This window comes from Mastigoproctus giganteus, chromosome 2, assembly GCF_048544385.1.
Source record: "Mastigoproctus giganteus isolate SK-2022 chromosome 2, ASM4854438v1, whole genome shotgun sequence".
NCBI classification, from domain to species: domain Eukaryota; kingdom Metazoa; phylum Arthropoda; class Arachnida; order Uropygi; family Thelyphonidae; genus Mastigoproctus; species Mastigoproctus giganteus.
In genome coordinates, this window is record NC_143576.1 from 248942872 (window position 1) to 248958035 (window position 15164).

Below are 15164 nucleotides of genomic sequence, written 5' to 3' on the forward strand. Positions count from 1 at the left end.
CCACCACTAACATTACCTAGGAAAACATTGTTACTGAAGTATGCTGTCATAATACAAAGTTGTGCCTGACATCACATTCAACCATATCTATTCAATACACTACTAGAAAACCTCTACAGAAATAAACCTAGCATAGTAAAACCAGCTGGCCTTTGCCTTCTTGAACTGATGCAGGTTTGGAACGTTTCCATTCTTTCTGTACAACATGTAGTAAACATCGCTCAACCACCATGGAGTTCAGCTGTTCTACCGACTTATGACACTTACCTCTGCTGATGAGAAAAGAATATTCTACAAGCATCAAATACCAGACAACTTCATGCAATTCACACTCATAGATATATTGATTTTTCCCCAGTTTATACGGATGGCTCTAAATCCAACTCAAACGTTGGAGCAGCTGCAGTGTTTCCAAACACCACTTTTTCAGCATCCCTTCCACTTGAATTCAGCTTCTTCTCAGCAGAATTATATTTTGGAGTTTGAGCACGAGAGTAGCCTGTGCGGACGTACATTTTTGCCACTCCTGGAACAGAGAAGTTTTTTCTGATTTATTTTCTGTTTTAATAGCTTAAATTGGCATATTAACTTATTTTTTAGAGTAGCTTAATATTCCTATTTACGATACTTAAATTAAAGTAACTTAGATAGAGATTTTGTAGGTATTACTTAGTATCGGAAAGGGTATCAAATCCACATGTTTACCGTTCGTAATTGCCGCCATTGGTATGCGATACAAAATATCTCGAAATAGATAGCATAATATAGTGTAGCTTAATATAGTATAGTATAGTACATAATATTGTCAATTAATCAGATAATTAATCTTGTTGAACTTCATTGTCAATTAAATTGTAGTTTTAACTATACATATAACGACTTCGGTTACGTAACATAAATAATTAGTAAAAAATAAATAATTAATACTTAACTTGATACGGAAGTTATATAAAGAGATTTCGTAGATAACACTAGATACTGAAACATAAATATAGCGTTATAACTGTGTTGGGATATAAGTTTAGTGTTTTAATTTTGTACTGAAATTGAAATTTTATTGAAATTAAATCGAAATCATGACTCAGACCAGAGCAGCAAAGCAAAAGGCTCAAGCTAATGGGAGTGCTGTGGCTCAGGGGAGAACTGAGGGGGGCAGTTGCCCTCTGAATCACAGCCTATTAAGATGCACTACTTGCTTGATGTTTGTGGAGCAGTCGGGTACGGGACATGATACTGCCATGGGGGATGTCTTTGTATGTGCGCGATGCAAGGAGTGTAGGGAAATCAGGCGACAACTCATCGTTGTTATGGGCGTATATGAGAGCTTGAAGGACAGGGTGGATGCCCTTGAAGGATTAAAAGTGAGGGGCCCATCAAGATCCCAGCTGCCCACACTAATGCCAGAGCTTGCACTTGGTCATCACGCGACACAACGGCAGCCGCCAGGGCAGAATGCGCTGATCCCAAAGGAACTAGTAGTTGTTGGTGACTCTATTGTCAGGGAAACGGGAAACATGCTTTGTAAAAAAGATAGGTGGAACAGGACCAGGGTATGTCTGCCAGGGGCAAAGGTTGATGACGTTGTAGAGCGGATATCATCTTTTAAGGGCACAAAAGGTGATATAGTTGTACATTTTGGCACTAATGATATTAAGAGTAGGAGACCGGCGGAATTACTTAACAAGTACAGGTCACTGTCGAAAAAAAGCCTTGAATTAGGGTTGAATTTGAAAGTGTCTGCAATTCTGCCCAGACACGATAGGCGGGAGTATATGATGAGAGCCCTGTCGATCAATTCAGCCCTGGAAAGATTGTGCAAGGCTCAAGAGGCAGAATTTTTTTCAGCCTGGTCTGTAATTGTTAACAGGAGAGACTGCTTCTACAGGGATGGGATACACTTAAATAGAAAGGGTGCAAGAAGGTTTGCTTATGCTATCGAGGCAGTGTTAGGTGGGTCGGAAAACTGCTAGATTGGGGGGATACAAGGACTAATAGATTAACAGTAGCCACTGGCAGAGGTGAAAGTGATTCTTGCACTGCTTCTATTGGAATGAGCCGCAGTCTGGAAAATAAGATGCAGGATATTTCAGAGACTGCTGGGAATCATTGGGGTACAAGTAAACACATGAGTTGTGTTAGGGTAGCTAAGAAAAAGAACAGGTGCATGTATACTTGCATGTACACCAATGCTAGGAGTTTAGTAAATAAATTTGATGAATTTGAGGTATGGCTCAAAACATCAAAGGCAGATATTGTGGGGATTTCAGAGAAGTGGTGTCACACAGATATAAGGAATGCAGAACTGGAATTTGGCGAGTTCAATGTCTACAGAAAGGATAGACAGGATAGGAAGGGAGGAGGGGTTATGCTATTAGTTAAGAAATACATAAAATCCAAGGAAGTGAAGCCAGTCGACATTGCTGGACAGTGCAGTGTCGAGTCAGTTTGGTGTGACATAAGCATTGGGAGATCAAAATTGAGAGTAGGAGTGTGCTATAGGCCTAATGACTCTGATGAGTATAATAAGAAATTGTACAAGGAAATAGAGTGAGCCAGTAAATCAGAGAGTTTTATAATGGGGGATTTTAATTTCCCAGATATTGACTGGAATTTGGAGGCTGGTCACTCACACACTAGCAAGGCTTTTGTGGATTTATTGGATGATTATCAGTAGTGATTCTTCATGCATTAAGAGTCTGCAGGTAAATGAACCACTAGGTGGCAGTGATCACAGTGTGCTGAAGTGGGATTTACTCAAAGAGGTAACTACCATTAGGGGTAAAGGGAAGGGTTATTGCTTTCGTAAAGGCGACTACGATGGACTGAGACAGTATTTAAATTCTGTACAGTGGGACCAACTGATGATGTTACCAACAGCAAATTCAAAATGGGAAGTATTCAAAGAACTTATCTTGGAAGCTACTAGGCTTTACATACCAACTAAGAAATATTGTTCAAGGTTTAGGCCTAAATGGATGTCAGATGAACTAATGAGACATATGGCAGAGAAGAAAAATGCATGGGATACATACAAATTAACACGTGACACAGAAGCCTATGATAGAGACAAGTTGATCTGTAACCAAGTTACAAAGGAGGTTAGGTAGGCAAGGCAGATTACGAGAAATCTTTGGCAAGAGATGCAAAGAAAAACAGCAAAGAGTTCTTTACTTATGTAAACTCTAGAAGGAAGGGGATGAATCAGATTGGTCCACTTGATATCGATGGGTCAACTGTTGATGATCCTGCTCAGGGGTAGCTAACAAACTAAATGAATATTTTGCATCGACATTCACACGTGAGGAGTTATTCAGCGAGGGGAATGCCAGAGTTGTATTCAACTCTGGCAGTAAGCTAGAGAATCTTGTAATAACTGAGAGTAAAGTGGAGGAGAAATTGTTGAAGATAAATACAAGAAAGGCACCTGGGGTGGATGGGATCTATCCAGTTATATTAAAGGAGGCAGCAAAGGAAGTAAGCAAACCCTTAGCCATAATTATGAGAGCTTCCTTGGACTCAGGGGAAGTACCCATGGACTGGAGATGTGCAAATGTGACCCCAATTCACAAAGGAGGATCAAAGGGCGACACAAATAATTATAGACCTGTTAGTTTAACTTCTGTTCCCGGAAAATTAATGGAGGCACTGGTTAAAGAAGCACTGCAGGATCATCTAGATAAGACTTCAGTTATAGCTTGGACACAGCATGGTTTTGTTAAGGGGAAGTCTTGCCTGATCAATTTGAACATATTTCCAATGAGAATCTGTCAAAATTATTTCAGGGAGGAAATTGATGCTGACTAGTGTAATACAAGGATTGGAAGGGTGGCTAATGACAGGAGGCAAAGTGAACTACTGCAGCAAGAGAGAGAGAGAAAAATTAAGCTGATAGAGCTGAGAAGTGGCAATTGAGGTTTAACACTAAGTGCAAGGTATTGCATAAGGTTAGCATTACTCTCAGAATAAATGTCATTTGGGTGGTACACTCAAGGCAGTGGAAAATGAAAGAGATCTCGGGTAATTGTACAGTGCAGACAGGATTCTAGGACAGCTCAACAGGTTTTTTCAGTGGTATACAGGAATTTTGCTAACTGGAACAAGGAGCGGATGAGCCCTTTGTACAGGGCTCATTGCTTTGTATAAAGCAGTGGTGAGGTCCTTCTAATCCAGAGAAAATTCACATTGATAATTTTAGTAAATAAGCAGATATTATTTCATTGCAGTATCAAAATAGTTAGAGAATATAATACTACTCTGTATATGTTTTTCTAGTGATACTGTTGGCTCTCCAGTGATAAGGCTTATGCTCTTTAGAAATTACTGTTTTTCTATGACTCAACCTGAAGTTACTAATATGATTCAATGTCATCACCAAAAAAGGTGTTGATAGTCAGTGTTTAATTTTTGGAATACAGTCAGTCCTCGTATAGCACGATAGTTGTGTTCCTAGAAACCCTCGTGCAAGCGAAATCGTGCAATATAAACAACAGGCCCTATGGGAAAAATATGGTTAGGTGCCAACCACCCAAGATTGAACACACATTGGTAACCAAAACATTACCAAACACAATAAATATTAGTAATAAAATATTTACGTATTTTATTACGACTATTATGTAATGCAATATTGCTAATGCTTTTGCTTCTATCGTAAGCAAACCTGTTTTTTGTTTGATTTTCTATCCAAACAGATGACATCCGTTCCATCTCTTCCAATTCTTTGTGTCTTAATCTAATGGATTTTAATTACACTTTGAGTTGTTCCTGCTATGAAAGTTTTTATTTTCTCTGCATTCTTTGTAATTCTTGACTTTGCCTCATTTAGGCCTATAGCACGTGCAATATCACATGGTCTTTCATTTCGCTCAAAGCGTTTCACAATTTCATATTTTTTCTCTATCGACAGAGGCGGACTGGCCATAAGCCTTACTGGGTAAACCCCGGTGGCCTGTGTGATTTTGGCCATAAACCATAGTATGAGGCCACTATAAATTTTCCCGGATAAGAATTTTGTTCCAGTCCGCCTCTGTTTATCGATATTGCTTTTCTTTTTCTCTCTGAATCTGTAGTGTCTTCACCTGGACGCTTCCTGTTCACACCTTTTAAGAATTTTACTCATTTTTAGGGAATAAAGCACAATTACAAAATGAAGAAGCAAGCTTGATACACATAAACAAAGCTGCGCGCATGTAGCAACTGAATAAACAAAACCATAAAGGCAGAGCTACACTATTAACACCTCACATTTTACTAAAGCACATTTCTAGGGGTTACTACCATAAAACAGTAAAAACAATTTCCAGTTGCGTTTCTGCTAGTGAAATCTGTTTAAAACTGGTAGTAAACTCGATCTAATTGCATTTGCGATTATACCGATTGTTGAAATTGTGTTGGTTTTTACGTTATTATGGTGAAATGTGTTTCCCCCTCACTGATATAAAAAACATAAATACATTTTTAGAATCTTCTCTTCATTCCTATCGTGTTGCGTTCGGTTGGGGTGATTCTGCATTCGACTGCCATTTCTTTTAAACGTAAAGGCGAATCGTGTATAAGCGAATTCGGTTCGTGTTATATAAGATATCGTTCCCCTATTTATAAATCGTTTATGATCGAATTCGTGTAGTGTAAACACGTGTTATACGAGGACTGACTGTACTGTTGGAATTCTTTCTGCCATGTCTGTGTTATTTGAATACTCAAATACTGTATACTGTATACTTGAATACTGTAAAAAAAAAGCCATGAATTAGGGTTGAATTTGAAAGTGTCTGCAATTCTGCAGAGTGTCTGCATAGGAGGGAGTATATGATGGAGCCTTGTCGATCAATTCAGCCCTGGAAAGATTGTGCAAGGCTCAAGGGGTAGAATTTTTTTCAGCCTGGACTGTACTTGTTAACATGAGAGACTGCTTCTACAGGGATGGCATACACTTAAATAGAAAGGGTGCAAGAATATTTGCCGATGCTATCGAGGCAGTGTTAGGTGGGTCGGAAAACTGCTAGCTTGGGGGGACACAAAGACTAATAGATTAACAGTAGCCACTGGCAGAGGTGAAAGAGATTCTTGCACTGCTTCTATTATAATGAGCAGAAGCCTGAAAAACAAGATGCATGGTATTTCAGAGACTGCTGGGAGCCATTGCGGTACAAGTAAACACATGGGTTGTGTTAGGGTAGCTAAGAATAGAAACAGGTGCATGTATACTTGCGTGTACACTAATGCTAGGAGTTTAGAAAATAAATTTGAGGTATTGCTCAAAACATCAAAGGCAGATATTGTTGGGATATCAGAGACATAGTGTCACACAGATATAAGGAATGCAGAACTGGAATTTGGGGAGTACAACGTCTACAGAAAGGATAGACAGGATAGGAAGGGAGGAGGTGTTATGCTTTTAGTTAAGAAACACATAAAATCCAAGGAAGTGAAGGCAGTCGACATCGCTGGACAGTGCAGTGTCGAGTCAGTTTGGTGTGACATAAGCATTGGGAGATCAAAATTGAGAGTGGGAGTGTGCTATAGGCCTAATGACTCTGATGAGTATAATAAGAAACTGTACAGGAAAATAGAGTGGGCCAGTAAATCAGAGAGTCTTATAATGGGTTATTTTAATTTCCCAGATATTGACTGGAATTTGGGGCTGGTCACTCACACACAAGCAAGGCTTTTGTGGATTTATTGGATGATTGTTTTCTATATCAGCATGTTTGGGAGGCAACTAGTAATACTCTTGATTTGATTATCAGTAGTGATTCTTCATGCATTAAGAATCTGCAGATAAATGAACCACTAGGTGGAAGTGATCACAGTGTGCTGAAGTGGGATTTACTCAAAGAGATAACTACCATTAGGGGTAAAGTGAAGGGTTATTGCTTTCGTAAAGGCGACTACGATGGACTGAGACAGTATTTAAATTCTATACAGTGGGACCAACTGATGATGTTATCAACAGCAAATTCAAAATGGGAAGCATTCAAAGAACTTATCTGGGAAGCTACTAGGCTTTACTTACCAACTAAGAAATATTGTTCAAGGTTAGGGCCTAAATGGATGTCAGATGAACTAATGAGACATATGGCAGGGAAGAAAAATGCATGGGATACATACAAATTAACATGTGACACCGCAGCCTATGATAGATACAAGTTGATCTGTAACCAAGTTACAAAGGAGGTTAGGCAGGCGAAGACAGATTACGAGAAATCTATGGCAAGGGATGCAAAGAAAAACAGCAAAGAGTTCTTTACTTATGTAAACTCTAAGAGGAAGGGGATGAATCAGATTGGTCCACTTGATATCGATGGGTCAACTGTTGATGATCCTGCTCAGGTAGCTAACAAACTAAATGAATATTTTGTATTGACATTCACACGTGAGGAGTTATTCAGCAAGGGGAATGCCAGAGGTGTATTCAACTCTGGCAATAAGCTAGAGAATCTTGTAATAACCGAGAGTAAAGTGGAGGAGAAATTGTTGAAGATAAAGACAAGAAAGGCACCAGGGGTGGATGGGATCTATCCAGTTATATTAAAGGAGGCAGCAAAGGAAGTAAGCAAACCCTTAGCCATAATTATGAGAGCTTCCTTGGACTCAGGGGAGGTACCCACAGACTGGAGATGTGCAAATGTGTCCCCAATTCACAAAGGAGGATCAAACGCCGACACAAGTACTTATAGACCTGTTAGTTTAACTTCTGTTCCAGGAAAATTAATGAAGGTACTGGTTAAAGAAGCACTGCAGGATCATCTAGATAAGACTTCAGTTATAGCTTGGACACAGCATGGTTTTGTTAAAGGGAAGTCTTGCCTGACCAATTTGATTGGATACTATGATGCAGTCACAAAAGAACTGGATGCAGGGAATAACCTTGATATTATATACTTGGATCTTAGAAAGGCTTTTGATACTGTTGCACATGGAAGACTGCTGCACAAATTGGAGCAGTGTGACATTGGAGGCAAATTGCTGCTATGGATAAAAGGGGTGGTTGAGGGGGAGAAGACAGAGAGTGGTAATCAATGGACACTGCTCATCGTGGACTAATGTTATCAGTGGAGTCCCTCAGGGTTCAGTGTTGGGTCCATTATTGTTTTCTGTATTTATAAATGATATTGATGATGGTATATATCAAGCTTAATGTCTAAATTTGCAGATGATACGAAGGTTGGCAGGGTTGTCAAGGACAGTACTGACACTATGCTGCTGCAACAGGATCTGGAAAGGTTGAGCAGATGGGCTGAGAGGTGGGAAATGAAGTTTAACATTGATAAATGTAAAGTGCTACACATGGGAAACAGCAACCCCACTACTAGATGCACACCCAGAGCAACATATCAACTCTGTGGTACTACACTGACGGTGGTAGAGAATGAAAGAGACCTGGGGGTGGTTGTGCAGGTAGATATGAAGTTCTCTGAGCAGTGCAAACAGGCTGCAAGAGTAGCTCATGGTGTATTGTCAATGATATATAGGAATTTTTCTAGCAGGAATAAGGACGTGATTATTCCCTTGTATAAGGCAATGGTGAGGCCACACCTGTAGTACTGTATACAGGTCTGGAGGCCTCATTTCAAGAAGGATGTAGAGCTGCTGGAACGAATGCAGAGAAGGGCAACAAGATTAGTGAATGGAACAAAGGGGTGCTCTTACGAAGAAAGGCTTAAGTTTTGCAAATTACAGTGTCTGGAGACTAGGCACCATCGAGGTGATCTGATAGAGGTGTATAAAGCCTTGAATGGTTTGAGCATGCCCAGTGCTGATGGGATTCTTCCTCTTGTTCAGAATAATCACCTGAGAGGGCATAAATTCAAATTGAGGAAAGACAGATGTAGGATAGACGTGTGGAAATTTGTCTTTAGCCAGCGGGTGGTTGGTTGGTGGAACAGACTTCCATCCCTTGGCGTGGAAGTTGATAGCTTAAATAAGTTTAAAGCTCAGCTGGACAGGTGTTTCTAATGAACAGAGGGGTGAAGTGGAAGTGGTTTTTTTTTTTTTTTTTTTTCGGCTGATGCTGCATAAGCTTGCTTTCTCGCATCAAATGCCTCTACTAATGCTAATGCTACTGTTGGCTCTCCAGTGACAAGGCTTATGCTCTTTAGAAATTTGTGTTTTTCCATGACTCAACCTTGAGGTTACTAATATGATTTATATAATCAAATTTCTGATGAGCATTGAATGTCATCACCAAAAAAGGTGTTGATAGTCAGTGTTTAATTTTTTGAATACTGTTGGAATTCTTTCTGCCATGTGTGTGTTATTTGAATACTCAAATACTGTTGAAAATTTTCATTGTCAGATTGCTGGTTAGCAGCTTCATCTCTCTCTTTTTTTTTAATATATCACATTTCTCTCCTTGTATCTTAATACAAATGGTTGTTTTATACTTATCTATTTTACCATTCATTAAAAACTAAATAGATATGAAGTTCTCTAAGCAGTGTAGACATGCTGCTACCAGTACAGTTGAAGGGGTTTTGTCAGTGATATACAGGAACTTTGCTAGTAGGGATAAGGAGGGGATTAGGATGTTAGACTGCATCTTGAGTACTGCATGCAGGTCTGGGTACCCCATTTTATCAAGAATGTAGATCTGCTGGAATGGTAGCAGAGAAGGGTATGAGATTAGTGAAGGGGACAATAGGGTTTTCACTTAGGCTTAAGTTCTGCAAATTGCAGCTTCAATACATTTATTCACCACCTAGATAGTTCTGAGACCAATCACAACAGTTCATTCAAGTGTTTAATGAATAACGGATTCACCTCTTTGTGAATCTGTTATTCATTAACAGATTCACCTCTTTGTGATGATGTTCAATTAAAAATGATATTAGTAACTTTAGGTCGACACATGGTTAAGCACAGTTATTTCTAAAGAGCCTAAGCCTCTGTAACTGGAGGGACAAAAGTTGCCCAAGACTGTAAAGACAGAAAAACATAATGTAATGTTATTTTTTCAGAAAATTATGATTTTTTTCCTTATGGATGGGGAGGGTTGACATTTTCTGTTTAAGCCCATAAATTACATAATTAAGATCACTTACTTTATTTCGGACATTCATAGTCTCTGGAAACTTGTCAATGAGATATTTTAGAATTTGGCCACGACCTAAGAGAACACTGCGGTGGAGTGGAGTCATTCCCATATGGTCCTTTGCTAATGCAAAATCTCGTTCATTTAGTTGGTTTTGAAGTTCCATTAAATCATCATTAGATACTGCAGTATGAATAGCTTGAATTCTTTCTACCATGTGTGGTATTCGAATACTCAAATACTGTTGAAATTCTTCATTTTCAGATTGCTGCTTGGCTACTTTTTCTCCATACCCTTCAAGAACAGCCTTTTCTAATTTATCGAACTCCTCTTCTTGGATCCATTTACGAATGGTTGCTGAAGACATATCTATTCCTTGAATGAAAGAATAATCATTTTACATAATATACTTTGTATGAGTACACTTATTTTAATGATATCCTGATATATTTAATGATAAATTTATGATATAATAATGATAAAATGATATAATGATAAATTTAATGATAATACATCATGACCAATATATCAAACTTGTACAAAAAAAAAGTCTAATATTTTAATGAACCAGTTATGCCATATCAGGAGAGGAATGCAGAAATGAAGCAATCATATCATCAAACTGTCACCTATACTCTTTTCACACTATCTTAAATCCTGATGTAATACAAATCTCTAACAGTCTCTCTCCACTCACTGTCTCATAGACGTACTGTTTCTGCTGCATGCCTCTTCTACAGATATTTCCATGGGCACTGTTCTTCTGAATTGGCTTCTATAATTCCTGCTCTCTCTTTCAAAATCTGAACACATGCCGCTACCAGCCAACATCCATTTACTGTTCAACTTCAAACTCACAGAACCAACTTTTTATCTTCCTCGTTTATTCATTCAACTGCCGTTTTCTGGAACAACCTTCCTTCATATGTATTTCCTGAAAATTACAGTCTACAGACGTTCAAGTCCAGTGCCAACAAATATCTTCTTTCATCTTCTCAACCTCCAACCAAAGCACGGTACTAAGTACTATAGGTTCTAATACCTCTCGTGTTTGGGGTTTACATAAAAAAAAAAGAAAAGAAATACATTGAATAGAGCTCTCCCATTGGTAATATTCCCAGGTACCACTATTTTTTAGCAGCTGACCAGTAAGAGAGCTCTACTCAATGGCATATATTTGTTTATATCAAGATTAAAGTTAGAATGAACAGAGTTATAGTACATACTTTAAAGTTTTAGACGTGCTGGCTTGCTTACTCACTATGCCAAAAAAGGGAACCTTGTTCCTATTTTCAACTCATTAGGAATTGGGTAGGGATACTAAAGTTGAGTGGTTGCAAACAAAGTGGAGATAACATTGATGGTTCTAACCACCCAATCTTAGTTAAACGAGGCATAGTCAAGAGTCTGGCACTTAGAGCCCTCATGGTCTGCAGCCTCTTAGAGCTCTCTTTGAACTAGACATAATGAGGAGATACAATTATGCACAAAACTTTTGGCAGGTTCGCATTGCAGATGGTTTCCAACTTCATAATCTCCACTATGCTTCAGAGGTGGGGGGGATCCCCTGTCTGTGATCCCTACATTCACCTTCCCTTACCACCTTGGAATAGGCAATAAAGTGGTGAGAAAACATTGTGCCAAGGCTTTTTTTCATAGGGAGCAGAAAGTTAAAGATGGTTCTCTGGATCTCCTCCTTTGTACAATATAGTTTGCTGAGTGGACCATTTTCCCACATCGTGCAATCTTACCAGCAACTCAAACCTAGGTTGGATGGACACTCCTGAGCTCTTACAATGAGAGACTTGTCATGAAGTGACATGGTCTACCAATACCGTTCAGATAAACCATAGAACCAACACTAAACACTCTAGCATACTTCCAGTCTTGAAAGATCTTACAGTGCAGGTGGAATCCTCCCCTCACATACATACACAAACAAGCTCCAGCTTAGGCTGAGCAGCTACCTACCCATCAGGTTTCCATCTTGCCAATCAGTCAGGATTGCATTGAAGGTAGCTTTTCCTTCATATTCAGGATTCACTCTTTTTTTTTTTTTCCTGTCAGGGTCCATGAGCTATCCACCATCGCCTCTCCCTGTCAGTGGCACCAGAGTTCCAGTCCCATTCACAGTTTTGTCCTCTGTTGTTATTGGCAGCATCATCCTCCCACTGTGACATAGCATGCATCTACCTTTGGTGCTGTTGAAGCTAGATGCACACCCTATAGGGTTGATGTCTGTTTCCCATGATAGCTCAGACCACTTCCACTTAGTCAGCATAGGACTCTGAGCCATCTTGCGAACACAATGTGACCCAAGCTTTTTGCTGTTATTAATCTCCCTACATTAGTAGGACAGTAGTGCCTTCAGAGTCTTCGGCTGATAGGCAATTCCCCAGTCTGTTAAAGACATGAATTCATAATTTGTATTTTCTATTTCCTGGATCATTGGCTCTAGCAGTTTATTACCATGTACTCTAGAGTCAGAAAAATTGAGTTCTTAACTCTAAGTGATATGTTTAAATAACTGGTATTATTACAGTGGAATGAATGGAATGCTGTTAAGCAAATACCCCCATCCCCACTTTTAGTTCAGTTAAGGCAATTAACTCAATTCTTTATTTTTATTTGGTTTATTTATATGTTTAAAGTTGCCTAGGTTGTAACATTAAGACACAAACATCCCCCCACCCTGATCTGACCTCAAGCATGTACCTCAGAAGTAACAGCTTTCCCATAATTAGTTTCTTTGACTGGGACTGAGGTGCTTATTCAGAGAATTTGTAAATGATTACAGAACTGATTAAAATAATTTTAAAATGATTAAATGAAAATTATTTGTAAATAAGTCAACTTTGCTCTTCTGCCCTCCTCCCCTCAACTTTCCTCTCCTAACTTAACACAAATTAGAGTGTAATAGGTTTTTATTTTAAATTTAATACGTGCATGTTTTATTTATATATCTTGTTCTTACTTGCTTTCTTCTTCTACGGCCTCAGAAGAGAGCAAGGAAGCACCCAAAACATTAGGTGTCCCCATTATTATTTCTTTAGATGTATTCCTTGTTTTTGTTATGTACCTTTGTGTTCTTTTTAGTTATTTAATTTCAACTTTTATTTTCCCAAATGAGACAACTGCCACTAAGAGATAGGAGCTTTCTTAAAATTTTCAAAGCTACTTTCTTATTGCCATCTATTATGAAGTGTGTCTACATTTATTTGAAAACACATATGACATGGTTACACCTGTTTGAGGATTTCTTGATAATTTGCACAGAAATGGATACATTAAATAACCTTTAAACATATATACCTACATACTCTGTAGAGCCTACTGATAAAAATTATATATATTCATGTAGGTACTCATGAAGTCAGTTGTTTCTGGGCATGTTTCTATAATTCGCTGTGTAAGAACAAAAATGTTTATAATTCATTGTATAAGAACAAAAATGTTATGTCAGCATGTTAACCTAACTGATATGTTTGTGGCAAGTCTGTAATTGAACAGTACAAAAGGAAAATTTCTTCTATGATCTAAAAAACTTAATATCTTTATTCTGGCTGAAAAATATATAAAGATAAAACTTGCACCCCACATATGTGTTGTGCAGTGATATTACAAGAATGGCAGTATCACTGCACAACATTCAGTGATACTACAAAGATGATTAATTGTATACCATTTACAGTGCCAATGACCTGCAAAAAAAAAAAAAAAAAAAAAAGACCATTTCGAGGACCACTACTTTGTTGATCCAGGACTGTTGGCTTGTCATGTAAAAGTAAGGAGATTCAGTACTTCAATCTTTCTGCAATGTTGGTAGTAGCTCATTATGATGATGTGCCAGTTCTTAAGTCTCCTCAAACATGGACTTGAGATGACAATGTGTTGTCATTTCATGAGGATGAGTAACAAATAAAAGTCATTTACTATATAGGAAATATAGTAAATGACACTTGGCTACCATATATAAAGATTAATCTGTTTATTGAAAATGTTGCAAAAAAAAAAAAAAACCCTCAATAGAAGTTCTTAAGCAGCTTGTTAGTATATCAAGAAGTCACTGCTTTTCATTATCAGGTCTTTTAAATGTAGAATGAAAAGTACTTAACATTATTCTAACCAGAGTGCTAAAGGGGTTAAACAGGAGTTCCAGTAATTTTCATTTCATATAAATATAGGAGCCATTCCAAGACGCTTGATGACAAGATACACTGGCATCTTGAAACGTCGGTAAACTCTTAAGCGTTTACCGACACTTAGTGTTACTGGCTAACATTTGTAAACTAGAGTTTAAAAATATAGAAATATTAATTACACCTGTACATTATATAAGTGTAATAAAAAATAGAACACTGAAAAAGGAAACAGAGGGACTCATATTTGGAGCACAGGAATTACAAATGAATATCATGAAGTCGAGAATTGAAAAGATTACAAATGAAAGTAAATGTATATATGCAAAGAAGAAGATGAAACTATTAACCATATCATTATTTTGTACATTAAGGTTTCACAAACCAGCTACAGAAAAATGCCATGACAAAGATTCTGTGATGCTGCATTGGAATTGGAACTTATGTAATAAAGTATCAATTACCATCTGCAAAATTAGGAACATAAGCCAGAAAAAAATTGCCGAAAACAAAAATGTTAAAATATTTTGGGATTTTAATATTCAAACTGATAATCAGCTGGGACATAATACCCCCGATATTACTGTAGTTGAGAATAAGCAAATTACACTGATCATTGTGACAATCCCAGGTATTGACAGCAGATTTGAAGGAAAAGAAATGGATAAAATTACAAAATATTGGGATCTATAAATGGAAGTCTAGCATGTCTGTGAAAAGGAAACAACTGTTATTCCAATAGTGATTGAAACACTGGGTGTATTTCCAGGAGGAACCATCTGGACAAAATTGATATAGATAGCAACTTGTCAGTTTAAAAAAAGTGATACTACTGGGAACATGCCACATTTTATGATGATACCTTGTTGGCTCTTAGATTGTTGGTTAGAATCTGAATCAACGATGGACTAAGACATCGGGTAATGGTCAACAAAAAACAGTCGCAACATCTGATGGACTGCAAATACCATACATAATTAATAATAATTTAG

General features: G+C 37.9%; 2 protein-coding genes across 2 annotated transcripts in view; one reads left to right on the plus strand and one right to left on the minus strand.

Annotated features, from left to right (window-relative positions):
- The window catches only part of LOC150090365 (uncharacterized), a 314634-nt gene that overhangs the window by 186880 nt on the left and 112590 nt on the right, over positions 1 to 15164 (plus strand). The gene's annotated exons all lie outside the window — the stretch shown is intronic.
- The window catches only part of LOC150090366 (uncharacterized), a 331637-nt gene that overhangs the window by 143205 nt on the left and 173268 nt on the right, over positions 1 to 15164 (minus strand). Inside the window, exon 13 of the mRNA XM_090387860.1 lies at positions 10044 to 10408. Within this exon, the coding sequence (XP_090243986.1) occupies positions 10044 to 10408 (365 nt within the window). The remainder of the gene's footprint in view (positions 1 to 10043; positions 10409 to 15164) is intronic.